This window comes from Astatotilapia calliptera, chromosome 5 (genome assembly GCF_964374335.1).
Source record: "Astatotilapia calliptera chromosome 5, fAstCal68.1, whole genome shotgun sequence".
Classification (NCBI taxonomy): domain Eukaryota; kingdom Metazoa; phylum Chordata; class Actinopteri; order Cichliformes; family Cichlidae; genus Astatotilapia; species Astatotilapia calliptera.
The window spans coordinates 7,736,538-7,762,784 of record NC_137426.1 but is presented as its reverse complement, the minus strand read 5'-3'; the positions used below and the strand labels follow the sequence as shown (position 1 = coordinate 7,762,784).

Below are 26,247 nucleotides of genomic sequence, written 5' to 3'. Positions count from 1 at the left end.
CTGTGACAAAAAACGATCTGTTGAATTTTCAGTCCATTATGTGGATTACATGAATAATGATTTCCTTGGTAAACAAAGTTCGTGCATTAGCCATGTGGCTCTGTGCAAAGTAGTCTAAGCTACTGTACACTAGATGTCACAAAACACACAAAAAGCTTATTTTCTGCTTTAAAGAACGCATTTTTTTTTATTAGAGGGCCATTCAAATTTTAACCCGAGATGTTTTCTTTACCAAACAAGCCAATCTGTTACTCATTTATGTAAAAATTAACTTGAAAACTTCTTATAATGCAGAGTTGCACACCGGCAGTGTTAAAGTGACACCAAAAAACATGCAACAATGTGAGTCGCTCAAAACACTCAACAGTCACAGTCCAGAGATGACACTGGTACAACACAATCAAAAAGGGTTATACAACCCGATTTTGTATTACTAAAGCAAAAGTTACTGTAAAGATAGAGAGAATGAATTCCTGATGATAACATCTTTAAAAAAAAAACAAAGGAAGAGTGCAATTCTCACCTTCACTTTGTGTCTCCTTATCTGTAATTTAGTTTAATGATTGTCGAACATAGTCAAAGTCTCGGACACGTTAAGTGATTTTGCAACTGTTTTGAATGCCATTGTTGTGTTTCTGTGTATCTGTAGCCCACTAAGATCAATGCAAATATAAAAATATTAGACAACAAAGAAGTACAGAGCAGGAGCTGGATATACTGATTTCTTTTTCATTTTAGTCAAAAGGTTTTTTTTTTTTTAGAGTAAAAGTTTTTGCTCTAATTACAGTTACCATTAAAGTATATGTACATGGTTAACCTGCTGTCATCATTTAGTTTATCAGTGACCAGGAATATTGCTCACAAGATGATTACGATACATTGAACATTTGAACAGTAAAATACAATGTTAGCTTCCACCTTAAACTGATCATTCGTTCTCCCCAGCTATTGTTCAAATGCACATACATAAACAGTGAATTTTACATTAACTTTTTAAGAATTTAGAGTAACTGATTCTCTCATAAAAGACGTCTTGAATGAAACCATCCATGAAACCGCTAATATTTAATGAACTAGCAAGTGCAAATGATTACACTTACTTTTTCTCTCTAGTGTGCAGTTTTTTTTGCTGTAGCTATGCTTTTCACTGACACTAGATGTGTGACTTTTGTGCCTTTCTATGCATTACTGGAGAGATAATCAAATACTGAAATGCTAAGTAAGGGATTAGCAATCACATATGACATGTATGGCAAATAAAACACAATGTCAGAAAACCCAAAATATTTAACCCACATTCCTCCTCTTGAAATTCTTAACATGACCAATAAATACTGAATAACCATGAGTTGCACACAGACTCCTCATAGGTGTGTCAACATGTCATTTCTTTTTAATAAGAAGTGACACCATAATAACATTATTTTCTGTCCGAAAAGAATACACCACGTGATAATGTGTCATAAAAGAAGACACACTAGAGGCTCATCAGTTTTTACAATTAGGAAAAATACAGAAGGCTTTACTACTTAGTGTAGTGGCCTTGATAGATTATTAACTAAAGTGAACTAATCTTTATAGTCACTAGGAACCACCAGAGTGGACCAGATTTCTGTCAACAACAAGGGAGACAGTTGAACTACCTCAATGTTCTCATCCATCGAAGAAAGTTTTCTTATAGTTAAAGTGGCTAAGCTGCAAATAATTGAAGACTAAAACCAAGAAAACTCTTGTAAAATCTGAGGAGGTCAAGCTATAACTTTTCCACTACGCAGCGGATTTAAATTTCTGACAATTGATTCTGAAATGCACTGCATGTCAACTGGATTTAAGGGCAATTTCAGGATAATTTAAAGGGGAAGGACTATATTTGCAAGATTGAAAGTTATTGAATTCTGACAGAAGTTCAATATTGTGTGTCAAAGGAAGACCCTTTGCTTCTCCTACTGAATCAACCATGGTGGGTACAGGAGGTCCAGTGGCAACTTTCTCTGTGTGGGATTATGTGGTGTTTGCTGGAATAATTCTGCTGGCAGCTGGCGTTGGCCTATTCCAGGCTTTCCGAGGTCGCAAGGAGGCTAGCAGCGAGGAGTTCTTACTGGGTGGACGGCAAATGACAGCTGTGCCAGTTGCCATGTCGCTCACTGCCAGCTTTATGTCTGGCATCACAGTCATTGGTACACCTGCTGAGTCCTACCGGTTTGGATCTGCTTTCTGGATTTTTGGCTTCGCCTATGCTATCATGTCTGCAATCAGTGCTGAGCTCTTTGTTCCTCTTTTCTACCGACTGGGGGTCACCAGTGCCTATGAGGTAGGGAGATGGTAGAAACACTGGTGAACATATGAATCAGGAAATAACTTAAAATGCCAAAGATCAATAAAGCAAACAACAAAAATAATGTACACAGCTTGGTGCTGGTTAATGAAGGTTACTCATTACAGGTTACTCATTACTTGTTAAAAGTGATTCCAACATAGTATGCAAAGAAATATCTAAAGGATTTTTTTGGAAGTTTTATTTTTAAAAAAATACAGTACACAGTACAGCAATCTAGCAAATTTGTGGACCAAAAGATCCTTCTATTGATATCCAGGGTTCGTTTTCATTTCTAGTACCTGGAGTTGCGATTCAGCCGCCCCATTCGGATAATTGGGACATCAATGTACATCGTCCAGACGGTAAGCAAAGAGTTTAAAATGATTAAATATATGATCAATTACTTTATGAATTTTGACTATTAAAACTGAAATTATTTAGGAATGAAAAGTTGAGGAAACACCAATGATTAAAATGTTAAAGGTAAAATGAAAACAGCACCTGCTGTTTTTTTCTGTTTGACTTTATGTAAACCTGTTTCTTCCACTTCCAAGAAAGCATTAATATAAAATATATGCTTGTTGTTTTTCCATGTAATCAGCTAATGGTGACATTTTTCCTCAGGCACTGTATACCGGTTTGGTTATCTATGCTCCAGCTCTTGCTCTAAATCAAAGTAAGCCAAAAACCTCATAAAACACATCTTGATAATTGAAGGACTTTTAGCTTTAAGCCTCACTAAACTGTCACCTGCTCATAAAACTTCTACTTCTTCTTAGTGGAATATTAGTCATGAGTTAATATACTAATGATTCTTTCATGTTTATCCTATATAAAGGTTTATTTAGAAAAACAACCAAAACCCAAAAACTGAAAAAAAAAAAAAAGATGCAGACAGAACCATAATGAAGCTTATTTCTTATTACTCAGTCACTGGACTGGATCTGTGGGGAGTGTTGGTGGCTACGGGAGTGGTGTGCATCATCTACTGCACTTTGGTTGGTACCATCTAATGTAAAAAAGTATTATATTTATTTAACTAGTTGTTTTAGAGAAGCATGAACTGAAAACGTTGTTACGCCAGAGGATGCTTTCAGCTGGTTTTAAGTTTCAAGATGGCGCCAGTGTGTGTGGCTCGCCGTCTGGCTCTTCCTCTGTTGTGTTTAATTTTCTTTACTTATGCTATTAGCATGTACAGCACTTTGTGAACTCTGGTTTTATGTTAAAGTGCTTTATAAATAAAGGTGGTATGGTATCGTATTTCTAATGATAAACGTTTTGGTTCATTGAGGTTTTAATAAGCAGTTTTTCACTTACATATGACTGAAAATAAAGTTATTGGCTCCTTGATTATTAATAATTGTACACATCCAAACATTATTGTGACTCTTACTAAGGAATCAGCTCGACAGATTCTGCAAAAAACCTTTACAATGTGACGCTTACTCTAACATCAATGTTTACTTCAGGGTGGTCTGAAAGCAGTAATCTGGACAGATGTGCTTCAGATGGTGGTCATGCTGGCAGGTTTTGTGGCTGTTATAGCTAGAGGAGCTGTACTGCAGGGAGGCCTGACAAAGATTTGGGAAGATGCTGGTGAAGGAGGCCGACTACAAGCTTTTGAGTAAGTACACAAGCAGACTTATGTCCAATAGTGAGTGAGTTTATTTTACAATAAAAAACGGGCAGGGTTTTTGAATCACATAAACTGTGATTACTAATTCCAAGGAAATTTACTAAAAATATTTTGCATCCAAAAATAAATATCATGGATGGGAAGCCTGCTAATTGGCTTCTATATGCCATTCCACGTTAGAGGTTTGTGTTGCTGAAGTCCTCAAAGTTAACCTTCAATATATTTTCATATTATTGACATTTCTATCACAGTTTTGATCCAGATCCCCTGAAACGACATACTTTCTGGAGCATAGTAGTTGGCGGTAGCATAATGTGGGCGGCAATCTACGCAATCAACCAGTCCCAGGTGCAGCGTTATATCTCCTGCAAAACCCTGGGACATGCCAAAATGTGAGCGTTCCTGTAATTCAATACAAACAGTACATTGCTGAGTCTGAGCAAAATTTTATGTGCTGACATGTCTTTTTTCATCTTTCAGGTCTCTGTATGTGAATATGGTTGGCTTGTGGATAACTGTAACTCTGGCTGTGTTTTCTGGTCTCACCATGTACTCCATTTACAAGAATTGTGATCCACTATCAAACGGTGATGTTGCCACCCCTGACCAAGTAAGTAAACCTGCAGTTTTCTCTTTAGTCCTCACCACCTTTCCTTTTATTGTGCAACAAAGCATTATGTGTAACAAAACATGGGTTATATTTATCAACCAGCTGTTCCCATACCTTGTGATGGATATTCTGGCAGACTTCCCTGGAATTCCAGGCCTGTTTGTGGCTGCAGCATATAGTGGTACCCTGAGGTGAGAGCCTTAGACATGCAAAAACATGTTATTTTAGAGCTGTGCAGGGATCAAGACCTGATAAATTAACATTCTTAGAAAAGAACTGCCTTTGTTGCTGCCTGAGAAAAAGTCACTAAGTAGTGAACAGGATAATATTTTTGCATTTGCATTACTAGACATAGATAATGCCATAAAGTACCATCTGTTTCCTGAAACTAGCTTCTCTGTGTGTAATTATCATTTTAAATGCATCAGCCTGACTGTTGTGTTCCAAGTCTAAAAGCTTACCTTTGTATATTTTTCAGCACAGTGTCTTCCAGCATTAATGCCCTAGTTGCTGTCACGGTAGAAGACTTTATTCTACCAGTGTACAAAGACCTCACACAGAAGCAAGTGAGCTGGATGAACATGGGCCTGAGTAAGTTGCAGAAACAAAAAACTTCCAAAATAGTCCAAAAAAGCCTTGAAGCAACTGTTGCTGCAATTTGGCACTATATATTAGAGATGGCACGATACCACTTTTTTATGTCCGATACCGATACCGATATCATAAATTTGGATATCTGCCGATACCGATATGAATCCGATATAGTGTTTTTTAATCAACAACTGTTTTTTTTTAATATCTTGCTGCATTTTGTATAAGTTCATACTCAAGTTTAAAACAACAACTACACTAAAGCTATTCTGTTATACCTGTATGCAAAAAAAAAAATTTCATAGTTCAGCAATACTGATCAATCTAATAAACTTAAACCTACACCATCCTCCCTATTCTGGTATTTTAAAGAGTACTTAGCATAAATATTAAGCAACCTAACTAACAGGGTTCCAACTCCCAGCAACAACAAAAATAAATAAATAAAAAATAGGGAACCACCCCTCACGCGCCACCTCATGATGCTTAATCGACGTAATCAACCTTAATTTGATGCAGTGTGAAAAAAAATGCACGGAAATCAATTATTTTTCAAGAAATATTAAATAGATTCAACATCTTTCTTCAACAAAATTGCAGACTGCACAGATGGTACCTTCCCAAAGGAAAAAGTACTAAAGCTTACTAGGGTATATATATTAGACTTAATAGTCACTATATACAGTAATGGACTTCTATACATTTTACATCAGATTAAAACTTTGGGTGTAAGATTCAGATAAATATTAAATAATTAAAAGCGAGACATCTTAAATGAGAATAAGAAAGAAAAGTGTGTCTTTGTGCCCCTTTTCCCTGTTCATGCCCTATCGGCCCCCCTGGCTAAACTTTGCTAGATCCGCCCCTGCACAGTTACAGCCGTCAGCTACGTAGAAAAAGATCCTCGAGTAGAAAGTAATATTAAATACATTCTAACAACAGCTGATCAAGCTTAAACGTGCTGCTGTTGTTCAGCCGCTGGTTTCCTCTTTCTGGTGCAAAGTGGGCCAAAAACAAACAAGAGACACGGACTCGCGACAGAAAAGCCGATCAGCTGATCATTAAGCAGTTTCATGATTGAAGTAGCAGCCGGAGAGCGAGAGGCAGTCGCTCGTTAAGCTTAACGCAGGAATGCTTTACAAACATTCAGAGATGGACTTACACACTTGCTTTACTTCTCTCGGGATAACTTTGTCGGAGATGAAATGCCAGGTTGCTAGCGAAGCTCCACATGCTATCCAGACCACCGACAGGTCCCGCATGCCACAGCCGCTCTATCACGTGATGCATACTGCTCCGACATGCTAACGTTCTGAGGTGAGTTACGGCGTGTTGCAAGTTTTGTGAGGTGCTTTCGTGATATTTAATGGATCGGATTACATTTTTTATTTTTCTCCGATATCCGATCCAGTAATTTAGGTCAGTATCGGACCGATACCGATACGTAATATCGGATCGGTCCATCTCTACTATATATATATTAATTAAAGTGAATTGAATTGAAAACCCCGAATAAAAGCTTCATCGTGTCTGTAATAACGCAGCTTAATAATAAGACTTTACAGCTCTTTGTTTATAAGTAGTCACCAACAACTGTTCAGACTCCTATTATCCCAGACCCTTTGAGATTGCAAGAGAGCAAGTGACATCGAGATTACAATCTTATCTTGCTATTTTAAGCAAAGGATTCAAAGCATTTCCTCCATATAACTTATGAAATGATTAGAAATATATCATAGATAATCATTTGAGCCTGCGTAATACCTCTGAACAAAGGAAGTCTTGTCAATTCAGCAAACAGACAAGTCATGAAGTCGTAAAAAACAATTGTTAATAATTTATATTAACAGACCTAACAGAACAGTCGGTACTGTTACTGTTTTCAGAAGGTGTAATTATGGTGTAGGTCGTTCATTTATGAAAATATTTTTGCAGCACATAGCTTATCTTTTTCTTCTTTATGTCATACAGACAGTTTTTAGTATGGATCAATATGCTGTTTTTGCACAAGGTCACAATGATCTTGTTCCTTGCAGTCCATTTTAAAGTGCTAAATCATTTATGGTAGGAAAAAAACATGATTTCTACTGGCCTCACATCACCTTTGTGGACTTATTTTTCCATAAGTTATGATGATAAATTGAATTATATGAAGAAAAAAAACCCAAATAAACATTTGCTTTTAAACAGAGTTAAGTGTGCATAACCATAACATTTGTTCTAGAAAACTGTAAAACATGTTGCCTATCTGAACAACTGAATTTGCACTGCGAACGTTGTAAGCTGGATCTTTTATATTTTTCTACTCGCAGGTGTTTTCTTTGGAGGAGTGTGTATTGGAATGGCTGGAGTAGCTTCCCTGATGGGAAGCGTCCTGCAGGTAATCTGAATCACCATGAACACAAACTACTGCAGTCATTTATTGCTCTTCAGCTTCACCATGAGGTGAAAGTTGCAAACTACAGGGTAAACTACTTTTTTCTTTTCTTGTCTTTTTTCCCCCCCTTTTCTTTTCAGGCTGCTCTTTCTATATTTGGCATGATAAGCGGACCGCTCCTTGGTCTCTATCTATTAGGCATGTTTTTTCGCACATCAAACTCAATAGTGAGTATTTCCTTGCCCTCAGACTTCTACTAGCACAACTGCACAACCTGATAACACATAAAAAAAAAATATTGCCAAAGTAATAAAAATGTGACGTCCTAGAGAAAGTAGTTCACTGTGTTCATATTTACTTTTCAGGGAGGACTTGTGGGAATGATCATTGGTCTAGTGTTGACTCTGTGGGTGGGGATCGGAGGCCAGATTTACCCACCAACAGCTGAAAAGACAAATCCTCTTCCACTCACCACTGCAGGCTGCAACAACACAATAGGCCAAAACTATACAACAATAACTCCCTGGACCAGTCCAGTGACTCTGACCCCAGAGCCTGAGTGAGTCATTTTACATAAAAGACTGATGCAAAACCTTCTTTTGCTACTCAGCAACACAGTAAAAATCACAGTAAACTTTTATTTAACAAAAAAAACAACAACAACAACAGCTGTTTAATAGCTGTCTAAAAAGGCATAATTAAACCTCACGAATCAACTACAAAAAGTACAAACTTCTCTGGAAGTTTGTACTTTTTGTACAAAAAAGTGAAGTAAATGAAAAATGAAAAAGTAAATGAAAAACAGGAGAAAACGTAATCAACAAAAATGGCTTCTCACGCCTACTAGGCTGCTGCAGTGAAGGATATATACAAGGTGAACAAAATACACGATTGCTACTTGACAAATCTATTTACAGCTATTTACAAAATTGAGGTACTAACGCCAGACACACACACGAGGTTATACTTGCAAATCACTTTGTCAAAGAAACTCTACACAGCAACGAATCAAAACACAGGTTCTTTGTTGGATGGTGGAGGTTAGGAGAGAGAGGAGGGGGCCAGGTGGCTGTCATCTGGTAGTTAAGTACGGGAGGTGATTAGCCAATTATCTAATCCAAGGACAGGAAGAGACTCCACCCAACTACCAGGCACGCCCAGGTGTCCACCTCCTAAGAGAGAGGGGAAAAAACCCACCGCCATCCTCTGGTGGGAGGAGTCACACATAAAACAAACACTGCCAACATTAGATCATCATAACACAGTTGTCAACAGTTGAAAACAGTTGTCTGCTTTAAACATAAATTTTTATATATAGTCTAAGTATATTAAAATGAGTGATTTTTGTTCATTTCAGTTATAGGCCTCCTTTAGCAGACACCTGGTACTCTCTGTCTTACGTCTACTTTTCTCTGTTGGGCGTTCTGACCACAATTGTGTCTGGCCTGCTTGTGAGCGTGATCACAGGTGAGATATTACTTTTTAGTCTTTACTTTAAGCACTGCAGAAATCTAGTCCATAATATTATGGTATTTCAATTATATCAAAACAAGGATAAAATCGAGGGAGTATGTATTTTTTTTATACATATACAGGTGGATGTAAGCAAGACAAGATGAACTCAGAGCTGTTTGTGAGGAAGAATGACTTAACCTGCTTCAGCTGGTGCAATAAGTCAAAGGTATGATGCTTACCCCCTAACAAACAAAGGAAGAACATATCAGCAACCCTCTCCAAAATAAACAAAAATTTGGTGTTATAAATATAATATGTTTTTAACCCAATACAGGAATCAGACATCACAGAGAAGCCTTCAGCAAACATTTGCATGGGAGCTGACAACCCAGGATTCAAAGAAGATGACGTGATGAGCAAAGATGTTGAAAAAAACACAAGACTATAATATTAGTCTATCAATGACATATTCTGTCTTGGGGTCATTTTAATTAAATTTAAGAAAATATACTCACACACATAAAGCACAAGCATAACCCCTTTATTAGCATCTGATGATAATGGTATTTATATTGATACTAATCATGTGTCGAAAATCTAAAATTGAATCACTCAAGAAATCGTATTTATGTTACTGACATATTTCAACAAGACAGAAACAGTGTATTTAATACAATGATGGAAAAAGAAATCATTGTTTATTCAAGTCAGATGCCCACAACTTCTGCTCCCCATGGGCTGAGATGTTCCCGTTTCATGTTCACTTAGACAACCTTGTTATTCCATTTATCGCCCTTTATAATTGCTGATACCAGATTACAGTTTCATAATATATCTGAACATTGCACTTAATTTTATGCCGACACAGAGATACATATTGGAGTATTGTTCACTTTTACTGTACAGTGTGATTACTGTTTTGAAGGAAGTGTTTTGAAACATGAACAATGGCTGTTTGTTTATTACAGAGTTGCTTTTATACGGAAACTATTGCACTCTTTATGAGCTGCCTGTACAAGCTGGTAACAAATTTGTCAATAAAATATTTTGTAAAAAAAGTGTACTCAGTAAAAAAAAAAAACCTTAAATCACACATACACAAAAAACTCTAAAAACTTTAGTGCATGAACTGTACACACACCCCTTTTTCTCTCTATATATATATACATGTATTGTCTTTTGTATTGTCTTTTTGGTAACTGTCTCTTTAAGGCTTGTAAAATATGTTTGCCATAAAGAAACAGACGCTGATCTCTGGACCGACTTACAACAATGCCTTTGTCTCCTTAGTAACAAACAGTAGAGGAAGTTTAAGGGTAAAACTGCCCTGCCCACATTCACCTGCCATAGTATCAGCCACTTTCAATCCAGGAAGTGAACAGTCAGTTGAGACATGGAGGCACACTTTCAACCAGAGAATTAAACTAAACTAGGCTGCTGTTTTCACTCTTATTAACTAAACAAGGTGAGCTGGTTTTTCTTTCTTTTTTCTTTTTTTTAGAATTAGTTTTTTAAACGGTTTGAATTTACTTAAAATTTCACAAGAGGGATTTACATGTTTGTGTAATTTAACTAAAAAGATCACATCTAGTCTTGTTCAGTCTTGATTTCAGCTAATGTTTTTCTTTCTAGTTCCAGATTAAAAGGCCATGGATGTAAAGTTTACTGCCCTGGCTTACTGCCATCTGGCCCTTTTGTTCAGTGTGGCCCAAACAGAAAATGGGACTAGCACTCCTCAACCAACCTTTAGCTTAACGACCCTTACGACACTAACTCAGTCTGACTCTACTTCACCAATCTCAAATTTGACTGAGGAGACAACACTATATACCAGCACACAGTTGGATAACAAAACTGTCGTTAGCACCACTGCGGCAACAACCGAGAGGACAAGTCACTACCAGACTTCTCAGTCAGCAACCACCTTGACTCCTCTAACAAACAGTACAACTCTGAGGACTACAAGCTCTAGCACTCAAATGTCAACATTTACTGCACAAACAACGGCAGCAATCCAGACCACAGTAGGTAACTCAAGTACACCAAGTACTCCAGTAATTACAACTGAAAATGCAACTCATACTACCATGAACAGAACCAGACAAGGTAAGCATAAGGCTCCATTCTTATCTGCAGTTTTATCAACAACTATTCATTTTTTTTTTTTATATAATTTGCTGATTATGGTAATTCTTGCTGTTTTACTTTGTTGCTAGATGTGGGCCTCAATGTCTCTGAAAGGAATATGACTATTGTCTTCAGCACTGTACTTGGAGCATTTGCTGTGTTGTTGGTTTTTCTTATGTTTCACAAATGCAAACAGAAAATACAGTACTTGCACCAACCTCTCAATAATGCTCAATACACAGGTAAGGGACTCTCCTTCATCAAACAATTAGTTCAAACCCTTTTATTTACTATTGGCAATTAAAAATACTAATCTAATTTTAAACAGATACATTTGTGGCAGATGATGACACACTCGTTATTTCTGGAGGACTTTATGATGGCCATCCAATCTACGACAATGTACCAACAGCTCCTGCAGACCAGTCTCAATTCCACCTTGAGTTTCTCCATTAAAGACACAGAGTTTCTATAGTCTGAAATCTACAGTTTAGGAGTGGGTAAAACCAATGTACTGAACTAATGTAACCAATATACTTTCAAGACTGAAATACAACTCCTATGATGGTCTTTATAAGAGAAAAGTGGTCCTTAGAAAAGGAAAATGAGAATAGGTAGGACATGCAAACAAGTACAAAACTGATTTTTGAGAACATTGCTTTTATTTTTACAACACCAGAATACATAAATATATTAACAGAGTAACTTGTAACAACTAGAAATTGTCAAAGATCAGCAACATAACCTTGTGATAGAACATATTAGATTTCACGTTAACATTAAAGATGAGTTATTCCAAACATTAGCACAACAGCAAAGTAATACATAAGTAAAGACATTGACTCTGTAGTAGGTAGAAATTTAATCCTAAACACCCATAAATAAACTTACTAAAAGCTGGCATCTTAACACTAAAACCTTCTTCTCATTAACACTATGTTTTAGTTGAACCATAGAAACATATTCCATTCATGTTTTTGTGTTATTTTTAGTCTATTTGTTATTCAGTCAATCGTGTATTATTTATTCATTCTCAATAGAACTGTATTTCAAGTCACCCACCTCTACCAATATTGTTATTACTGCTAATCTGACCTAACAGCCATACTTAGGCAAAAATCTTCTCATTGGTCTTCTTCTTTTTTTTGTCACAGCCAGTAACAGCTGTCCAACCAGCATCTCTCATTCTTTTCATTGCAGCCAGCTTTAAGGAGTTTCCTGGTGATTTATGAATGAGTGGGCTCTGATTCTGTAAAAATAACACACACATACACACATATAGGGATTTTTAAAAATCAAAGTAAGTATATTATATGCCACTTTGTTGGATCATAAAGGCACATTACCTTTTTGAGAATGTGGAGTTTACATTGTGAATCTGAACTTTTATGTGCAGGTGTATTTGTAAAGGTCTATCAAGACAAGAAACAGAGGAATACACATTAATCTGTCCTAGCGAACTTGCAGAAATGGTAAAATCACATTCACATAACCTGCAAGGTTTATGCCATTATTTTTTTTAAATATTAACAAGCCCCCACCCCCCAACCCGAAAAAACAAAAACAAAAAAACATTGCTTACCAAGAGATCATTTTGATCTGAGCTGTCAGACTTGGGGTCAAGTTCAATGGCGCTCTTTCCCCACTGTGCTGACTGTTCAGAAGGGGGAGTCCTTATTCTGTAGGACTATAGGGGAGTAAATGTCAGTGAATATATTCATATTTTTTCAATTTTGGAAAATGTCAGAATGGTATACTATATTACTTTGATCTTTGTTGTTCCAGCAATATGGTTTGTAAGACTTCTTGGGGTTTTCATGTCTTCACTGCTGATGCACTACAATTCAAAGTCAGTGCAATCATTTATCATAAAACTTAAAGTAAATAAAAGCATATCGATACATGAATTATGTTATAATTTATTCTGTCACTATAGCCATTTTATATATCTACTTTATGAATAGGTTAAATTGCAGTCTACCTTGGATTTTGGTGTTCCACATGATGCTCTGATAAATTCAGTAGCAGATTCCTTAACAACAATTCAAACAAAGTTGTTTCAGAAAAAGGCTGTGGTAATAAGGTTACATTGTACTGCTTTGCACTCACACACAAAGTTTTGCAGTCGTTCCCTACAGCTATAGGCAATTATTAGCAGAGTCTTCCATGTGAACTGACTAAGAGTATCTGGCGCCAGTATTCTCAGGCCCTATAAAAGCTGCTAGCTTACTAATCTCTGAGAGATGTTCTTCATGAATTTAAATGTTTTCTCCAATGCGTAACACCCATGCTCATATTCACACTGCTATTCTTGTTAATTGATGGTTTCTAAATAAATCTGTCAACTCTGGTGCATTTTTAGTTCCCATGGCACATTTGAGACTCTCATTCAAACATATGAATATATACCTTTTTTTACTCATACACAATAAATACATTTAAAATCTCTTTTCTTTCTCTAAATAAAATCCAGGTGAATAATAAACATTATGAATAGCTATAGGGCTACAAATTGAAAGGCTAAAACACCATGTCCACCAAAAAAAACAAACCAAAAAATGGCAATTAAAATCTTCGCAAATATTATGGAAAAATAATAAATGAATCTATTTGTCCGTTTTGATCCACCAATCACTTAGACCAAATATCGGCTGATCCTGACTCAGCTGAATGTTGTTCTGTTTTTGTCTTTACCTATAACCTGGTACCATGGATTATTTTTCTAATAAATACCAGTTCAGCAAATTCAATTGGGGTTGTATTTATTTTTCATAATACCCAAAACCAAGGATGTACTATATCTGAAGTAGAAAAGGCTATTTTGAGAAATCTGTAGTTATAAAAACCTTAATCATCTGATTTTCTAAGCTTACCTTAAACAAAAATGTCTGAAACAAAACGTGCTTAATCTGTTGAAAACATTTTGGTCGATAAAACTCACATATGTTGTACGAGTGGCCAAACTCTGACCATCTTTGCTGTAGGAGGAAGTTTTCTTGGCCTTGAAGAAGTCAAATGTGTGACTCTTTGAAGAGTTCTCTTTTGGAACCTCTGAACTTTTCCCTTGTTTATAGTTTGAGGCAGCTACCTGTAGTAGTACACATACAATTTTGGGTCAACTAAAAGTAATGACAAAGAATGCCATCTAGTGGCAGCCTATGAGCTGCATGCACTGTACCTGTTTGTCGCTCCCTTGTGACAGCAGAGTCCTTTTCACAACAGACATTTCCTGCTTCAGATCACTTGTTTTGTTTCTGAGGTTTTTCTAAATTCAAAGTGTTTGTTACACTGTGAGCTGTCTCTCTCAGAAGTATGACAAACAAACAGCTGTATTCATAAATCCAACATAAACTGATTTAAAGTAGGATATACCTTCTCTCTTGTTTCTGCCTTCAGCTCTTTCTTCAGCCTCTCATTTTCAGACTTATGCTTTGAGAGGTCCAATTCCTGATTTAGAGAAATTTGTGATGCAAATGTTAGGATATGACATATTTTCTGGTCAATCATTATTAGTGCTACTTAGCATGTTTCTTGGTACCAGTGATTTTTCACGAGCAGTCGCCTCCATCTCATTCTTCTTCTTCTCTTCAAGTTCTGCGTCCTTTTCTTGGACCATCCGGTCATACTGGCTCTGGTAGTGACAAGTTGGGTTCATTCCAACACAATATACATGAGACATATTTATCAGACAGCAAAAAGGCCATTATAATAACTTTACCTTATGTTTTTCCATCAGAGTGACCATATCTCCAATCTTATGCTGGCATTTAAGTTCTGTGGCCTCCTTGTTCTTAATGGCTTCTGCTGCTGTTATTCTAAGTTTCTGGACCTACAACACAAATTGGTTCTATTATTGTAAATTCAATTTGAAGGAGGTAAATGTTAATTAAATTGAAATTACAAATTGAAAAATAAAAAAGTAACCTCTTTCTCAAGTTCTGCTGCAAAAGTCGATTTTGACTCAAGAGCCTTGAGCAGTTTCTCATGTTCTTCTCCTTTGAGTTGTTTAAGGTTCTGGGACTCATTTTGAAGGCTGTTGATCTAAAGATTAAAGCAGCATCTTAATTTTCCAGTCTAATACTGATTAGCTTAAATAGTTCACATACGTATTAACAACTGGAAAATAAAAACACAAAGCAAACCATCCCCATACCGTTGTTTCAAGGTCACTGGATTTTGCAATCTCCTGTGCCATTTGTTTCTTAAGCATTTTATTCTGAAAATATACAAGTGAGGACAATAAATACCATTCCACTCCTTTTATAGCTAGAGTTTCATGGTCATTACAAACCTCTTTCTTGTATTCCTCCTGGGCTTTAAATTTAATTTCATATTGTTTTCTGAGTTTGCACAGCTAAAAAGCAAAGATTTTTTGTTTAGTTCCAGAAAATGATCAATAACAACAGTATTTGCAATTTCACATTTTTCACTCACCTTTGTTTCCACAGCTTTGATCTGTTTTTCTTTTTCTGTGATTTTCACCTGAAGTTGCTCATACTGTTCACACAGAGCATAAAGAAGTCATAATGAACATGTTTAGAATAAGCATCTTTATAAATCCCTGTTTCTACTAATAATTTAGTTAAGATGCTTACCTTTTCTTCAATTTGCTTCTGCAGAGTTTCTGTTTGTACACATTTCCCCAGGATTTTGGTTTTGACTGCAGTTAACTCATCTCTATTGCATGGAAAATTAATATTTAAATCTCAAAAACTGTGCATTCCAATCAGGAAAAAGTATCTTTAAGCCTCTGAAGTGCATATTCACCGTAAAGTCTTGTTTTCTTCCACCAGCGTTTGAATTTCTCCATCGAGTTTTAATGCCTTCTCCTCACTCACCTGAGTCAAAACAGTTTTCAGAATTTGTGATTCATATAATAAATGAATTAATAATAATACAAATAATAATAAAAATGACAATAATATAATAAAATTCAAACCTTCATGTTTGCCTCAATAGTTTGCACGTTAGATAATCCATTTTCAAACTGCTCTTGAATGGCTGTCTTCTCAGACTGCAGCTCATTAAAGTTTGATAATAACTCTTCATACTTTACTCTTAAAAATGACATAAATAAAAAATGAAACATATTACAACAGCGTAATAAAATATTATATATGCTAATATGATAAAATGGCTGTCTATTAATAACTCACTCATTTTGCAAAATGTCTTTCCTCAGCTGCTCCATCTGAACGTTGCATTCCTTATTTTTCTTCATTTCAGTACACAGCTGTTCCTCCAGCACCTGCACTTTGATCTGCAGGTATATTGCAGAGAAGCAATGCATTGTATATTTCAACCCAATGAATATATTTTACTACCAAACACATAAACAGCTTTCTCTAGTGGATAAGAGGTGAGGGGATGAGAAACAAAATTAAAAACATGTAAATACCTGAGTCAAAGTGGACTTCTCCTGTAAATGTTCTTTTTCCTTTTCAGCAGCTTCACAAGCCTTTTTCAGTGAATCATTTTCAGCAAAAGCATTCTCTGCTTCTTTCTGTATCAGGGAAAAAGGACAAACAATTTTAAGTATCTTTATTAGGCTATCTGATACAGATCGTCTTTTCTTTTTGCATTAGGTATCTATTTTTCTACTTATATCACCTTAACCAAGTGGATTTCTTCAGTTTTCTTTGAAAGCTCAGCCATGAGTTCCTCCATTTTAGCTTGAGTGAACTGAATTTTAGCCTTCACTGACTCAATGGATTTAGATTTTGTGTCCTAATAACAAGAACACATATTGTTTTGAAGGTATGTAACAGACTTGGGCATGCAAGGACTGGTTTTAGAGAGAAATCGTACACTTTCCCTTCAAATAAACCGTACCAGTTCATCTTTGAGAATTTGGATTAGGCCATCTTTCTTTGTAGCTTGGTCAAAGGTTTCCCCTGTTGAGTAAAATATTTCTTTCGACTTGAAACCACATCACCTAAAAATATCAACACATGTTATCCGGTGGGACTTACCTAAAACTGTGTTTCTCCTTTCAAGTTCAGTGTTGTTTTCTATAAGTTTATCCTCAAGCTCTTTGGCCCTTCAGAAAAGTAAAAACAAGAATATAATGACATGAGGAAACACTGTACTTTATCTAGAAAACACTGTGAATGAAGGAGTTTAATATACCTCTCTTTCTCTAGTGCTAGTGAAGTCTTTAGCTCTTGAATGGTTGATTGAATGCACTCTAGCTCCTCTGCTTGCTGGTTTTTGACTCTGTTGAGCTCCTGTAAACTGAGATCTTTGCTTTGGATGACCTCAGCATACTCTTTTTTACTTTGTTCCAAGGCTGCAGCAGTAGTTTCCTGATTTTTCTTTGTTGGGTTATTAATATTTCAGTTAAAGCATATTGCATGCAACACAAGAGCCCAATTTCAGTACAAAGAAAAGAATCTCAAGATACTCACCTCAGTCTCTCTGCAGCGCTGCTCAGCAATATTCAGTTGTTGAAGAAGAGATTCCTGTTCAGCTTTTGCACTTTTGAGAACTTCAAATTGATGATCTATAAAAGCACATATATAATATTAATATCCCCAAAACAAAGTGTACTAACCTGACCTGAAGTCTGGAAAAGAAATAAAACATTTTCACCTTATACTAAGCACCTTTTCTCATGTTAATGAGCATCTATCCAAATATACTGTCATGACTCTAATACTTCTGCATATTTAATACTGAGTAATATTTAAAAAATGTCTTGTTATGAACACACTGTTTTTATTACCAGTGTAGCAAAGTTTATAAAATCAACATTCACAGCTTATCTTCAGATCTAATTATGATGTTACTTGTTGACTGTTGAAGTTCATTGCAGTGCTTCTGAGTTTCATCGAGGTCCAGCAGGAGTTTCTGTAGTTGGGTTTCCTTATCCTTAAGTTTTAATTGAAGCATGGTTATCTGTAAAGAACATGTCAGTCATTAACGTGTCAAAATTTGTAAAATTTGTGGAAATATATTTCATGCCAAAAGTTCCTCAAATAAACTGATGGAAGGGCTTTTTGCCCCCACCAACCTCTTCCTGTTTTATCTTAAATTCCTGCTGATATTTCTTTTGTAGATGGTCAAATTGCAGTAAGTCTTCTTTGACTGAAAAACAATAAAACATGCTGTGTTGATGGTCAAAGTGTCACTAATTCATCTAGTTCCACTTAAAGCCTAAATACATTTAAGGCATTTTATTGAGTAAAAGACATAACATTTTGGCGTAATAGCGGCAAGAAGAAATGTATATATATATACCTTTCTGCATCTCTTGCTGATCAGTTTCTACTCGGACACGTAGGATTTCAAATGCGGCAATCATTTTCTAAATGAAAAAGTAATAAACTGGCAATCAAACCTCATCATTTTACAATGTTTTGGTCAACAAAATATAATAAATTAAAAGCTACTACTGGCAAATATTTTGTGGTGTTTTACCTTAACGCTTTCGTTGTTTTCAGTAAGGAGGTGGTGGGTTTCCTCTCTTTCAGCTTCAACTGCAAAACATTCACAGCAATGTACCGTTTATTTCTGCACTTACTAAAGCTGATAAAGAAAAGTATTCTCCAGATCACCAGAATTTTTACTTACATAAATGTATTTTCTCAACTGACGAGTCAAAGGTTTCCTTGAGTATATTGCACAAGTTCCATGTTGAATTGTTTCTGCATTTTAAAAATTGAGTTTTTAGCATTTCACAATTAAAGGAACAAAACAAAGCTAAATGTAATCAGATCATCATATTTATCTTAGTTTCACAAATCACACATACTTGTTTCTCAGTTCTTCATTTTCACTAATCTGCTCCTCCAGCTTTATGCTGAGACTTTCATTTCCAAACTGCAGACAGAAAATACATTAAAGAATTCAAAGTTATCTCTTCCTGTTGTAAATGTTGTACATAAGTAGATAGACAGAGATAAGCATAAGATCAAATAAGATCAGTCTGTGGGGTACACACCTGCAACTCCTGAATTGCCTTGCGCTGTGTTTCAATTGTTCTTTTGTTATCTTGGAGCCTTCTTTCCTTTTCCACAGTGTCAGAATAAACTTTAACCTTCCAACACTTAATTTTCTCAACTTCATCAAACAGCTTTGAATAAAGCTGACCAGGATTGCAATTATTCTGGAAAACATCCACAGTTTAGGAAGTAAAATGACACACACAGACATATTCATGCTGCACATTTCTGTGCAATAGAAATATTTACCCCGTCTTTCTCCATTGGTTGCATGAGTTTCATCTTCAGAAAGTCTTTAGTGGGAAACAATAATTAGTTTAATATTTATAGTGCAGTTCTTCTGTTGGAAGTGATAGAACTGGTGTTGTTAAATAACACAAAGACACACAAATACCTTGTTTGGGCGGTTTAGTTGGTGCAACCATGTTTGTATTGGGGAACAGGATGTTTTTCTCTTTGTCAAAGCATTCACTGTAACTCTGGTGGAAAAGAGCAGTAATATTTAATGTCATGTGTGTTAATAATTACTGCCTCATAGAATGCTGCTGACAACACACATACAATGGTCATTGCTAAGGTTAAATAGTTACTGCTGAGCTAGCATAGCGGTGCTTTGAGTTTTTTCATCATTGTTTAGCTTCTAATTATTAACTAATTATAACGAACTATTTATTGACTTACAGGTTGCAATGCTTTCATGAAATTGCCTCTGTCTTCAACTATTTCTTGAGGTTGAACCGCAGATATTGGTCCGTTATTCACCCTGGGAGGCACCAACAGCTTGAAGCTAAAACGCTGATCTCTCTCCATTCTGGAATAGCCATACAGCAATAACCTAGTTATTTAATAATGCGGTGTTTTAAACCAAGACATCGTTAATAAACACCACAGAAATGCCAGAAGACTACAAATAACTATTATCTTCCCTTTTTACCTAATATTCACAAGTCAAATAACCCTAAACATTAGCTGGTTAGCTAACAGTAATTAGCTTTTTTATTTGTGAGTCAACTAGGCTCGCAGACAACAGCTAACAGTTACCTCCGGTATATTAGAGCAGCGTTAATTCCCACAAAATACAAGATAAAAAACCAATAATAATAGTCAGTAGTTTAGAATGTTACTTAATAAACATCAATGTGGTAATTTACTAGGTACTACGTGTAAACTATGACATTTTTTTTAAACGTTACCTGTTAAACTTGGTTAACGGTTATAACGCGACCACCCTGCACGAGGCGAGGAAGGACTCTTGCCCAACTGTTTAAGTGAAGACTATTCTTGTGTCGTTCAGGTTTATTTAAATATCATACTTTATTTTTTTATTATCTTATTTTTCTTCTTCTTCTTGATGATAATAATAATAATAATAATAATAATAATAATAATAATATAAGAATAATGTTTGTGGTAGCAGTGGTATATACACAAAATTAAGTTGTTTTTTTGGTGGGCGGATGCTGTGTCCCTTTAATTAATATTTAATGTGTAAAATTGGCAAAATAAAGCAAAATTTTATATTATAAAATGAAAAATGAAGGTAATACGTTATAGTCAAGGGTCTAATTTAGCACAGATATGCAGTTGGAGGTGATATATGTCATATAAGAACAGCACTTTGTATCTTTGAAACCATCAATCAGTTTGGTACATAGTGGAGAATATTAATTATTCTCTGAACTCTTGTATCAAAACTGATATGTAAAAAATATTACAAACAAAATAATAATGTAGAATTATTCTTTTTTTCCTGACGTTAAGATTTAATTTTTAAATAAATTATGTTAGCACATAACAAAAATATCATACCATATTTCTATCTTAGATTCAAGAAAAAACAAGACACAAGACACAGTGGAGTATTACATCCTTGTTAAACAGCCTTTTATTTGACTTTTTCCACAAAATTCCTTTTTTTGCAGTCAGTGGCATGTTTTCCATCATAAGGCAAACCGCTAAACATCAGAATTATTTTATAATTGGCATAATGCATTATCAACAATGAACCAGAAAAAAATAACATTTAAAAGAATTTAGAATGAGAATGAATGTGCTTATGGAATAAACAAAGTGGCATGGGTGATACTTCTGAAAGTTAAAAAAAAATTGCACTTTGCTGTGATGTGCTTGGAAAGCTCATGCTGTCTTATAAATGTCGTGAGAGAGAAGTGAGAAAAGAGAAAGTGTCTCTTAAAAATAAAGCTTTCTACTGGTAACAGCAAACAAACGAGAGCAAAACACTTTCATTATGTGATTGTACATTTCAGAAGGTTAACATGCTAAAGGAAATAAAGTTATAAAGAATGTTATAATGATTATTACCAATAAGACAGACGTAATTTAAATTGCTTATTTACTATATTTATGAGGTTTAAGTATAAATATAAGAGGTATATATTTAATGAGGATTGTGTATTTGTGTTTAAAGGACTTTTATAATTGTGGCTATGAGTTCTATGGTGGGCTTCAAAAACAATGCATAATCAAACTGATGAGGAATTAATGCTATTGTTGCCTGTTGAAAAAGCATGTTTCTTTTGATGAAAAATTACCTCACTAAGGACAATAAATTGACCCATGTTGTAAATTGACTTGATGCAGGACTTTATACAGTGTCCTCTGTATTCCTAGCTTCTGCCACCTCTTTGGCAGCATTGTCCCTGTTGGACTTTTGTTCTCCAACTCCAACTCCCACCACTCCTCTCCTCTCCTCCTTTTTTTTCTCTTTGTCCAGCAGCCGATAGTTCAGCCCCATTCCTGCAAACAGGAAGACACTAGCAACTATGAGGATGATCCCACAGCCCTGGTAGGTGTACTTGTAATCATGGTAGACATCTTTGAACTTCCCTGTGAAGACAAAACAACATCATACAGGATCATTTGTTTCTGTGCATAAACTGTATATAAAAAATGTAAGTCTTGGTTTGTGCACTCACATTCAGAATTGTTCAGATGGATATTTTAGCTGTTACCCTTTGTGTGTTTTGATAGTAGTGCAAGGGCTGGTACTGACTGAAAAACTACAGACCCTACATGCTCATGGCTTTTCACTTACAAGGTACTACACTCAATGACATAATGTGCGATAGTCTATTCTAGTGGAACAGTGTAAGGGTCTATGTGTTGCCCCTGTGATGGGCTTGTAACCTGTCTGGGGAGACCACACCTCACGCCCAGTGACAGCTGGAATGGATGGATGGATAATCTAGCAGTCTAAATCAAAATTACAAAATGAAGACAATATTGTGTTGTGTAACAGCTGAAACTAGAGATTGAGACCATAAACCTATAAGCGAAGTCTTTACTGAAGTAAAAGATTGAGTGACCAACAAGGCCATTTTTTTATACAGTTGCACTTCTTATTGAGACTCAAGGAGTGCCCTCTGCTAGCCAGTTAAAAAATAAAATTAAGCACTTATGTAGTGGCTTAACAATCCACTGTATAACTTATATATACAAGTGTATTAGTATAGTAAGTAGTTATAGTAAGTATATAGTAAGTAGTTATTATCATTAGTGGGGTACTCACCAAGTAACGGCGGACCTAATAATACAGGACCGCACTCAACAATAGTGACAAGCCCAACAGCACTGGAGAAACGCTGCGTTCCGACTAGGTCCATTAACGTCTCGAACAGCACTGCACTCAGCCAGCCAAAAGCAAACCCAAAGAAGATGGCATAAATGGTAAAGCCTGTATAATCTTCTGATATTGGAGCTAGGACATGACACACGCCGTTGTACAGTACTGAAGCAGCAAAGAAGTACTGTATCCTGGAACGGACCCACTTGGTATTGGCCACCATGCCCATTGAGGGTCGGGCAAACATGTCAACAAAAGCGAGGATAGACAGTAAAAAAGCTGCCTTCTCTTTGGCAATGTGTTTACTCTTGGCATAATTAGAGAGGAACACCAGCGGTGCAAAGAGGCCAAAAAACATGACAATATTTCCCACTATGTAGAGCAAAAAGCCACGGTGCTTGAACAAAGTGAGGTCGATAAAGCTGTTAATGGTCTGCAACACAGTCTTCCTCTCTGTGGTCTTCTCTGCAGGCTTGGGTTTTGGTCCTATAGGTCGCATGAGGGAACCTGCAACACAGCAGTTGAAAAGCAGGCCACCCAGGATCAGAAAACTTCCTCTCCAGCCAAACTGATCAAAGAGCCAAGTATTAATAGGAGCTAGGGTAGAAAGAAAGACAGGACTTCCAGCCATGGCAAGCCCATTAGCAATAGGTCGCTTGTTGTAGAAGTACTTTCCAATCATTGTGAGAGCAGGGTTAAGGTTGAAGGACAATCCCAGACCTGAAAGATTCAGTAAAAATATGTATAAAAATGAGCATGAAACAGTGTTTGAAAAAACAACAGTGTACAAAAAAAACAAGTTAGTAACAAACAAACTTGAAAATATTAAAAACTAGGTACCTCCAAGAACACCTATGCAAAAGTACAGTGCTTGAACAGATTCACAGAAAGAAGCAGCAATGAGGCCCAATCCTGACAGGCATCCTCCAGCCATCATAACGGGACGACTCCCATATTTGTTAACCAGGATGCTGCTGATTGGACCTGAATCAAAAGAAACAAAGAACAAATATAGTAAATATATAAATATAGCATATATATCATGTCGCTACATGTTTTTCATCTATTCAAAGGCACAATTCTAATTTTAACCACCAGAGGGCTCTAGTGCCACAGCTGTGTCTCAGCAAATTCAAACAACTTCAGCAATCAGTTTTGTCAGTGCTGCACTGCAGTAGATGTGCTCCCAAGCCATTAATAATGCGATCTGTCAGAAAAACCACAAAAGCTGCAATGAAATAATCATTTATTTGATCCAGATATTCATAAAAATTGACAGAAGAATAATTTGTTTTGGAGCTCTTTTTAATGTACTCCAAACACAATTGAAATGATCATTAGAAATATCTCAGCTCAGACAAGCGGGTGGGGGTATTTGTGTGAGTGTACTGGGGTGATTTTCTCACTGGTGTGTACATTGGGGTTAAAATAACACTGAATCTTCTGTTATATATATAAATATATATATAACATATATAAATATTAGATTTTGATACTGGCTATAGAGAAAGAAAGACTGACTGTGCAAACAGTAACCAGCTTATTAAGATTCATGCATACTGGATTCAAAATCAGCTCAGGAAAATTGCTATGACTAGTAGACAAATGACTAAAATGCACTGAGGGCTCGGGTCGCAAAACACCATCTCCATCTAAGACATGTAACAACCAGCCTAAATGAGTATGAGGATCCACATGGAAGACACTTCTGCCTTCCTGCCAAATCTCTGCACTAGCCAATGAACCCAAATGGAAACTGACAGTTTTTGTTTAGAGGTTGTCCAGACTCATTTGCCAGCACGGTGCAAGACAAAGGGCTTTTAAATTGTAATGCAGGCAGTCTCCTCACAAACAATGAGTTCTTTCCTTCTGCGTTGCAGGGTGGGTTGCTTATGATAAAAAGGTTGGAGACAAACCAATGTAGAATATTATGAATATAATGAATCAAAAATTGAAGGAGTACAGAGGTACGCAACAGTGGGCTGTTAATGAACTTCTCCTGCTGATGTGTTCTGAATGTTTAACATAGAGATGGCAAGAGGCTCAGCTGTCATCTGCTCACGGCGCTGACAAACATTGCCTTGCTTATTCTCTGTTCTCAATTACTATGCGTAGCTTGCCTTCATCTGTGTATATTTACATCAAACATTTGCATTAATTGAGGGAGTTACACATATCCACGTATACTAAGACACTGCAGCTCATAACTTGTTAGGGCATGTGAGGCTCTAAGAGCCAAGTGAAACAAAAAGAAGTGATTAACAAACATCCACTTTGGTCCATTATGTGTTACAAATAAAAAGCAACACCATGGTAAAGATAGGCAAGTTGAGAACAATCAGTTACTGTTACAGTGTAACTCAATAACCTTAAACCATTGTTCCTGCATGCCTGAATGTCACTCTCCAGAAGCAGCTGCTTGTTAAGTGTTGCTGAACAATAAGCAGCATTGATTTCTTCCACGGGGAACACGATACTTCTGTTGTACAGTAATGAGGACTTAACTTGAATGTGAAGTTTTTGTTCGCCTTAGGAACTTAATACTCAGAGTAAATAACAGACATGTGGCACCTTGGTTTCTTGGGATGTTTTCACCTGGGATGTTTTGATGCAATATGTTCACCATTATGCACACAGTGTAATGCTAGCTGAGTGAGGCCATATTTCCTATTTTATTTTACTGCTAGCAAATCTTACAAACAATTTTACACATAGCCCCATGTATAAAATTTGACTGACAGTGTATTTTATATGGAGCTACACTTCCCACTTCACACATTAGTTTGGAAGCTTTCCCGAAGCTTCCTTGAGACTAGATGCCTAAGTCATCATTTTTCCAGTTCATCACACACTAGAGCAAAGAGAACAGCAGTGTTTTGATTTCAGAGGAGATGGCCTTTTGGGACAAGAAGGACTTCTTTGAACTCTGATCTCTCTCTGTTTATTTATCGTGAGCTTGAAAAGGGCTTTATCGTCATCTGATTGACCAGCCCAGAGTGACATCATGAAGTGTCTCATTCATCTCATCAGTGCAAGAACACAAACAAAACCCCTGGTGGTCTTCCAGTCTCAAAGCACAAGAGAAAAGAATGGGTAGGTGTGCAAGGCTTAAACTCATTCATATGCTCCAGAGAAAGATAATGTTGCAACAGCATTTCAATGGAACACTTGAACTTTTGTTTTGCCAGTTTAATTTTTTCAGCACAGTAATTATGATTATGTGTGATCTCTCTGTGACTGAAAAGCTACACAGTAAGCCTGTATTTCATCAAAAATAAATGATTTTTTTTTCTTATTTGTAACAGAACACTAAAGGAATAAATGTAGTATGGTCATGCTAAGAGCTGGGTATTGATTTCAGCTGCTTGTCTTGGATGGTACTGTAGCTCACCTCCGCCGTACGTGACGGCTAACATGATGGAGGAGATCCAGGACACCTGGCTACTTGTCACATTGAAGATCACCTCAATCTCTTTGAAGAAGACAGTGATGGACTTGGGAAATGCATAGGAGAAGCCAATAGAGATGAAGGCTCCAATCACCACCATCCATCCCCAGCCACCCTCAGGTGGTGTGTAGCCTTGAGGACCACCGACGGCTGGTGGCAT

General features: G+C 36.3%; 3 protein-coding genes and 1 long non-coding RNA gene across 7 annotated transcripts; 2 read left to right on the top strand and 2 right to left on the bottom strand.

Annotated features, from left to right (window-relative positions):
- The first annotated feature begins 75 nt into the window (after window positions 1-75).
- On the top strand, window positions 76-13,863 carry slc5a8l (solute carrier family 5 member 8, like). The gene is made up of 18 exons (XM_026166973.2): window positions 76-2,311; window positions 2,614-2,679; window positions 2,942-2,993; window positions 3,248-3,315; window positions 3,787-3,941; window positions 4,205-4,345; window positions 4,434-4,563; window positions 4,666-4,754; window positions 5,042-5,154; window positions 7,467-7,534; window positions 7,672-7,758; window positions 7,897-8,090; window positions 8,889-8,998; window positions 9,127-9,212; window positions 9,321-10,451; window positions 10,619-11,092; window positions 11,203-11,355; window positions 11,442-13,863. The coding sequence occupies exons 1-15, from the start codon at window positions 1,958-1,960 to the stop codon at window positions 9,432-9,434; spliced, it is 1,827 nt and encodes a 608-aa protein (XP_026022758.1). The 5' UTR covers window positions 76-1,957; the 3' UTR covers window positions 9,435-10,451; window positions 10,619-11,092; window positions 11,203-11,355; window positions 11,442-13,863.
- On the bottom strand, window positions 11,757-20,367 carry sycp1 (synaptonemal complex protein 1). Of its 2 annotated transcripts, none has more exons than XM_026166966.2 (35): window positions 20,250-20,367; window positions 19,738-19,867; window positions 19,451-19,535; window positions 19,306-19,349; window positions 19,056-19,220; window positions 18,867-18,934; window positions 18,686-18,759; window positions 18,533-18,591; window positions 18,353-18,419; window positions 18,126-18,199; window positions 17,902-18,010; window positions 17,521-17,615; window positions 17,243-17,427; window positions 17,086-17,153; window positions 16,946-17,007; window positions 16,724-16,840; window positions 16,512-16,616; window positions 16,270-16,373; window positions 16,053-16,170; window positions 15,881-15,951; window positions 15,709-15,790; window positions 15,548-15,610; window positions 15,405-15,467; window positions 15,267-15,329; window positions 15,038-15,154; window positions 14,832-14,942; window positions 14,652-14,744; window positions 14,486-14,560; window positions 14,292-14,378; window positions 14,055-14,201; window positions 13,095-13,145; window positions 12,879-12,950; window positions 12,696-12,800; window positions 12,460-12,525; window positions 11,757-12,362 (listed from the first exon to the last, which is right to left on the bottom strand). In XM_026166966.2, exons 2-35 carry the CDS (start codon window positions 19,864-19,866, stop codon window positions 12,222-12,224), a joined length of 3,135 nt encoding a protein of 1,044 aa, XP_026022751.1. In that variant the 5' UTR covers window position 19,867; window positions 20,250-20,367; the 3' UTR covers window positions 11,757-12,221. The 2 variants fall into 2 exon arrangements, with proteins under 2 accessions (XP_026022751.1, XP_026022752.1); XM_026166967.2 differs by lacking the exon at window positions 20,250-20,367 and adding an exon at window positions 20,098-20,238.
- LOC113022015 (uncharacterized) lies at window positions 18,931-26,164 on the top strand. 3 transcript variants are annotated; one of them, XR_003272391.2, is made up of 5 exons: window positions 18,931-20,350; window positions 21,791-21,862; window positions 22,048-22,114; window positions 25,595-25,732; window positions 25,945-26,071. It is a non-coding gene; the product is annotated as an uncharacterized LOC113022015 (long non-coding RNA). The 3 variants fall into 3 exon arrangements; XR_003272390.2 differs by having other exon boundaries at window positions 18,933-20,350; window positions 26,001-26,135; XR_003272388.2 differs by having other exon boundaries at window positions 18,938-20,350; window positions 26,026-26,164.
- Window positions 20,914-26,247, bottom strand: LOC113022012 (monocarboxylate transporter 1-like). Its single transcript, XM_026166970.2, has 4 exons — window positions 26,031-26,247; window positions 23,480-23,623; window positions 22,586-23,359; window positions 20,914-21,903 (listed from the first exon to the last, which is right to left on the bottom strand). Exons 1-4 carry the CDS (start codon window positions 26,245-26,247, stop codon window positions 21,662-21,664), a joined length of 1,377 nt encoding a protein of 458 aa, XP_026022755.2. The 3' UTR covers window positions 20,914-21,661.